At 61.9% G+C, this 5,233-nt stretch overlaps 1 protein-coding gene across 1 annotated transcript; it reads right to left on the reverse strand.

The window, feature by feature from the left end:
- Nucleotides 1–2,832: 2,832 nt before the first annotated feature.
- On the reverse strand, nucleotides 2,833–5,227 carry LOC100543320 (mitochondrial ubiquitin ligase activator of nfkb 1-A-like). The gene is made up of 4 exons (XM_010716824.1): nucleotides 4,947–5,227; nucleotides 4,649–4,736; nucleotides 4,447–4,567; nucleotides 2,833–4,261 (listed from the first exon to the last, which is right to left on the reverse strand). The coding sequence occupies exons 1-4, from the start codon at nucleotides 5,061–5,063 to the stop codon at nucleotides 3,580–3,582; spliced, it is 1,008 nt and encodes a 335-aa protein (XP_010715126.1). The 5' UTR covers nucleotides 5,064–5,227; the 3' UTR covers nucleotides 2,833–3,579.
- Nucleotides 5,228–5,233: the final 6 nt, after the last annotated feature.

Here is a 5,233-nt window from a genome sequence, read left to right on the forward strand (position 1 = left end):
TCCGTCCCCGTGTCCCGGGGTCCGTCCGGTCTCGGTGCGCCCATCCCCAGCGCAGCACCGCATGCGTGGGTCCCCCCCTCCCCACTGAGCCTGTGGCCCAGGCAGAGATCCCCCGTGTCAGTTCCCAGCACGGCGCTGCATCCCCATCGCTGACAGCCCCTCCTGCAGCTCCCATGCAGGGCTTCCCCTCCCCCCCCTTTCTGTGGGTCCGCGTGGGTCACTGCACACGCGTGCATCCAAATGGATGCGTGCTGGTTGTATCTGTGGGGCTGTGGTTTGGGCACAGACCCGTGGGTACCCATGGGGATGCTGCTGCTCCTTGGCTCAGCCGTTGCCGCAGGACAGAGCCACAGGGCAGTAAGGACAAGAAGGGACAAAGCCATCCCCACAGGGATGTGCCGCGGGTCAGCTGCTGTTAGCCCCCAAAGACCATCATGCCTCCCCCCAAGAGCACAGCTGCACCACGTTGGCATCAGTAGCCCTGAGAAAGCCCCACCTGGGACCCCTCCCCATCACCAGGGTGTTATTTAGGCTCAGGTTTGGGGAAAGGAGGGATGGGGTCTACTTCTCAATGCCACTGTCCTCCTGTGCTTTGAGATCACAAATGAAAGCTGCTGTAGAAAAGCATCGGTGGGGCTGGTCCATGAGAGAGGGCAGGTGCTGCTATTTCGGGAAGGCTTGGCTGTGCTGTTCTCTTTGTGCTGGGCTCTGCAGAGCCTGCTCCCCTCTGAGAGCAGCGCTGGGGCAGTGGTGCTTCCTCCCCACCAGAGAGGCAATCCTTTATCACTGCCTTTGCCGGGGAACCGGCTCCAACCCCTTCATCTGGCAGCTTCTGCTCCCACAAAAAGAAGCGCCTGGGAAAATAGGCGAGAGGCCCACGCTGAGATGTGCCCTGCTTTCCCCATCACCAGGCCCACGTGCCTCTGCCCATGGGCAGAGAGCAGTGAGCCACAGGGCTGGGGAGCAGATGGGCTGCGGGGGGATGGCAGCGGGGTGTCGTGCACCGGGGCTGGGTCAGGGCGGGGGGCACCACGCTGGTGATGGGTGAGCGGGGATAAGGCTTTGGTTTGCCCTTATAGCTGGGCTCTTGGTGTTTGGGATGTGGGTGGGTGTCACAGCGGGGGCTGGCTCTCCCCCCAGGCAGCAGGTCGGGTGCTGGCGGTGCAGAGCTGTGCCTGCAGCCTGCTCCTGGAGCCTCCATCTGTTTGCTGCCAGCCCTGCCAAGAAACGTGAAATGGCACTTCTGCTCGCCGGGTGCCATCTCCCCGCTGCCACCACCCTGAGCACCTGTCCCCAGCGTGCTGTGTGGGGTCAGTGAGGGTCACCTGCAAGTGCCACCTGCGTCCTGCCTTGTCCCTCATGTGGGGCAGTCGGGTAGAGCTGTGAGCTGTGCCAGGTGCGTTGTGGGAAAAGCCTTCTGTCTCATGGGTTCCCAGTATAGGGGAGACCGACCCCGTTGTGCAGACAGCATTCCCGCAGGGGTGACAAGCTCCATCCCTCATCTGTCACCATATCTCCATCACCATGACAACAGACAAGGAGGCAGGTGGCAGAGAGCTGGCAGCCCTGGGGGGCACGATGGGGGCAGCGGACACCTACAGGGCACTGGGTGGGGGTGGCAGCAGTGGGGACACCCTGGTCCTCTTGAGTGCTGTGGGATGGGAATGTGGCTCAGCACCGTGTTCTCTGCATGTGTCCCCAAAATAAACGTCCCCAGGGTGATGGTGGGGATGTGTATGGGGCTCACCCAGGGGCACGGGCACGGCAGCCCCATGGAGGGCAGTTGGCATTGCTGGGCTCTGGCTGGTGCTGAGGGGTTGAATCATGGTGCTGCCCAGCACTGCTCCAGGCTGTGCTGCAGCTTCTATGTGGCTGGGTTGCCGTGGGGCTGGTGGCTTTTCTGGGGGCACAGGGTTGCGGGAAGGGTGCCTGCACCTCTCTGTGTGCCTGCAGGGACAGGGTGCAGTGGGACACATCGCCTTCCTTCTGTACCCTCAGTGCTATGGGGCTTCAGCCAGAGGTGGCCGTGGACCCCTCTGCCCAACCCTGGCTCAGCCCCAGGAGCGAGGAGAGCAGTCTCCGGGTGCGCAGACACCTCCCAGCCCACGCACCCACTCGCGCCAGCAGCTCTTGGCATGCAGGGAACGCGTTCCTGGCAGCCCAGCCCTCTCCCATCTGGTATTTATCTCCTTCCCGAAATCCCTCCTGCTGCGGGGGGGACGACCGGCTGGTGCAGGGGACTCGGTCCCCATTGCTCACTCTGCAGCGCGGCCATACTGGTGAGGGGGAGAGACTGGCGTGAGAGAATGTGGGGAAAGGTGGGGAAACTCCCTCACTTCAACGATGCGTGCAGGTCCCTGGAGGTTTAGCTGGGTGTTTTGGGGGCATCACAGCTGGCAGTGGGCCCTGGGGACAACTCCTCTGCCCCAAGTGAGTGCCTGACCCCAAACCAGGAGTGATGAGACAGCTGCACCGGGGAAGGAGGCACAGAACCCCATAACCACACACTGCTGTCAGGCTGCCAGCATCACTCCCACCCCAAATCCCGGGTGCCCCAAAGCTGCAGGAGCTGGGAGAGCCCGTGGGTTGCCTGGGCAACAGCAGGCAGTGATGGGGAGCGGTCCAGGGGAACAGTTGCTATGGAGACCGGAAGAGCACAGTTGCCTCGGTAACAGCATCTCCCCCTCTTCTTCATCCCCATCCTTGCACCTTTTGGGGCTGTCCCAAAGGATGTACCCGCAATCAGGGGTCCCCTGCCCAGCTGGGTTGGGAGGGGATGGTGGCATTTCCCAGCCCTACTGTAACGACGCAAAGGAAAACGCGAGGCTGTGCTTGGCTCCTCAGCTTTATCAATGACAAACAACTGCGCGTCACTCCTGCGCTGGCTTCAGGGCGGGTGCACGGGGCTCAGCGGGTGCTGGAGGCTGCCTCGGGGCTGTCCTTCAGCTCTGGGGAGGCTGTGGTGAGGGACAGCAGGATGCCACAGCCCACGCTGTCCCCATTTCCCTGCCCAGGTGCCAGAGAAGCAAGGGAATTTTTCAGCCCCCACAGGGTCCGCTTAGTGGGTGTAGGCACATGGTAAGGGAATGCTGGTGCCAGGGTGTGACAGAGTGGTGGCTCTGGGTGGTTTCTGTACCCCCACCTTCCCCAGCTGTATCTCACCAGCCATGGGATCTCTCTCCAGTGCTGTCATCTACCCACAGGCAAAACCACACACCAGAAAAGCAAAATAAGGAAAAAAAGCCACACTGCAGGGAGGGGAGGGAAGGGGGGGGAGTGTTCAGGACTCAGACAATAGATCCAGAATGGCTCAGGGCCTCCTCTCCTCATGTCAGGCACCAGGAGTACATTGACCCTATGTTCTCATGTAGGAGTGGAGGTGTGACTTGGGCAGACAAAGGGGCAAAGAGGATGACTGGGCTGTAAATCCCTTCAGCCCTACCCCAGAATAGACAGGGGTAAACCAGAACCCCTCCCTCCCCAGCAGAAACCACCCAGCTGCACGCCAAGGGACAGCTGAGATTTCTACAAGCTTCACACCAGGCTCAATTGGCACAGCTCTGCCACCTCCCAATGCTCTCAGGCCTGGTACAGGGGCACAACGCGGTCAATGGGTCCCCGGCAGATGGGGCAGAGACGAGTGGGCAAAGCCTGGAAGCAGCGGAAGCAGCAGCAGATGTGACCACAGCCCAAGAGGACGCACTCACGGGGCCGGGAAAGGCAAACTACACAGGAGTCCTCCAGCCCCTCATCGCTGTCCTCCTCCACCTCTGGCTCCTTGTCCTGATGCTTGTGGCGGATGGCACGGCACAGGGTGTGCAGGAGGACAGCCAGCCCCACCATGGCACACAACATAGCTGCCCCCTTCCAAAAACCTCTGGCTGACTCCAGCTCGGCCAGCACCATCTGCCAGTCCCCCAGGCACAAGAAATACTCGCCCTCCCGCGCTGGTGGCTGGAGGTGCAGGGAGCCGTCAGGGTGCAGGGCCAGCTCCCCGATGCCTGTCAGCCCGGCCCCCACCCGCAGCATCTCCTCTGTCTCGAGAATGCCTTTGGGTTTCTCCCCACTCAGGTAGTGGCCCAGCAGGTCGCGGAAGCCGTGGGCTGGCTGCTGGAAGCGCTCGTACACCATCTCCAGGGGCAGGCAGACGGCTCGCAGCGGGCTCTCCACGCTCACCTGCGTCACTGCCTCAGCATCCGGGGAGGCCAGCAAGAAGGGGACAGTGTAGACCTGTTCTGAGAGCACCCGCTCACTCTCAGTCCTGCAAGAGGAGAGCACAGCACTGAGATGTGGAGAACGTGAAAGAAACCTGAGTTGCTAGGGCTGAACTGGGGGTAAGGACTGGAGTCTCCAAGCAAACTGCTTTCTGCCTCTCAGGTGTCCCCAGAGGCTGGGGTCTGGACCCGCTGGTGCAAGTCTGGCCCCAATGTCCCCTCTGTTGCTCACCAGCTCCGTGCCAAGCTGTTCCAGATCAGCCGATGCTCTTTCTGAAGCAGCTTCTGGATCACACCCTGCATCCCCCCGTGGTAATGGCTGGACAGCGCAGCCTTGGCTGGCAGCACAATGCCTGAGGACAAATGGATGTATCACAGCCAAAGGAGAAAAGCCTGCTCCCCATCCCCAGCATGTGGCCATGGGGACACCTTACCTTCCAGGGCAACATAAGGCAGGCATCTCCCATCGGCTACAGACACCAGTGCTGGTAAACTGTCATCAACCTGGAGCTTTGGGGCCTCCTGGAAGAGTAGGGCTGAGCATGAACACAGGCACAGGCAGATGGGCTGGCAGTGCAGGGTTTGCGCATGGCATTTGGCAGGATGTGACCTGCCTGGTGCAAGGCATCACGACACTGATGGAGGGCATAAACATCAGCAAGGTGCACCGGCTCTGGACTGGACAATGGGGCAGGGACAGCAGGCGGGGGAGGGCACAGTGAGACGGGCTACCTGTATGCGTGCCACAACTCGGGCTTTCTTCCTGTACAGGTAGTAGAAGAGGCCGGAGAAGGCGAGGCTGGAGCCCAGGCACAGCAGCTCCACGGGAGTGATGGGCGGCGCATCCATGGCACGGGCTGGGGCGGCAGCTCTGCAAAGTGAGCACGTGGCTGGGGCGGCGCTGCGGACGTCCCACTACATGTGGCCCCGCGGGGGTCAGCTCAGCACCCGCAACGCTGGGGCCTGGGCCCCGCACCCGGCCCGCGGCCTGCACTCCTTATTCATCCTGCATCTGGCCC

This window comes from Meleagris gallopavo, chromosome 11, assembly GCF_000146605.3.
Source record: "Meleagris gallopavo isolate NT-WF06-2002-E0010 breed Aviagen turkey brand Nicholas breeding stock chromosome 11, Turkey_5.1, whole genome shotgun sequence".
Classification (NCBI taxonomy): domain Eukaryota; kingdom Metazoa; phylum Chordata; class Aves; order Galliformes; family Phasianidae; genus Meleagris; species Meleagris gallopavo.

Bases quoted from the DNA above. Each gene is read 5' to 3' on its own strand.
- LOC100543320 (XM_010716824.1), bottom strand. From the start codon at position 5,063: ATGGATGCGCCGCCCATCACTCCCGTGGAGCTGCTGTGCCTGGGCTCC. The intron at 4,737-4,946 runs GTAGCCCGTCTC...CTACTCTTCCAG, and splicing joins GAGTTGTGGCACGCATACAG to GAGGCCCCAAAGCTCCAGGT. The intron at 4,568-4,648 runs GTAAGGTGTCCC...ATTTGTCCTCAG, and splicing joins GCCTTATGTTGCCCTGGAAG to GCATTGTGCTGCCAGCCAAG.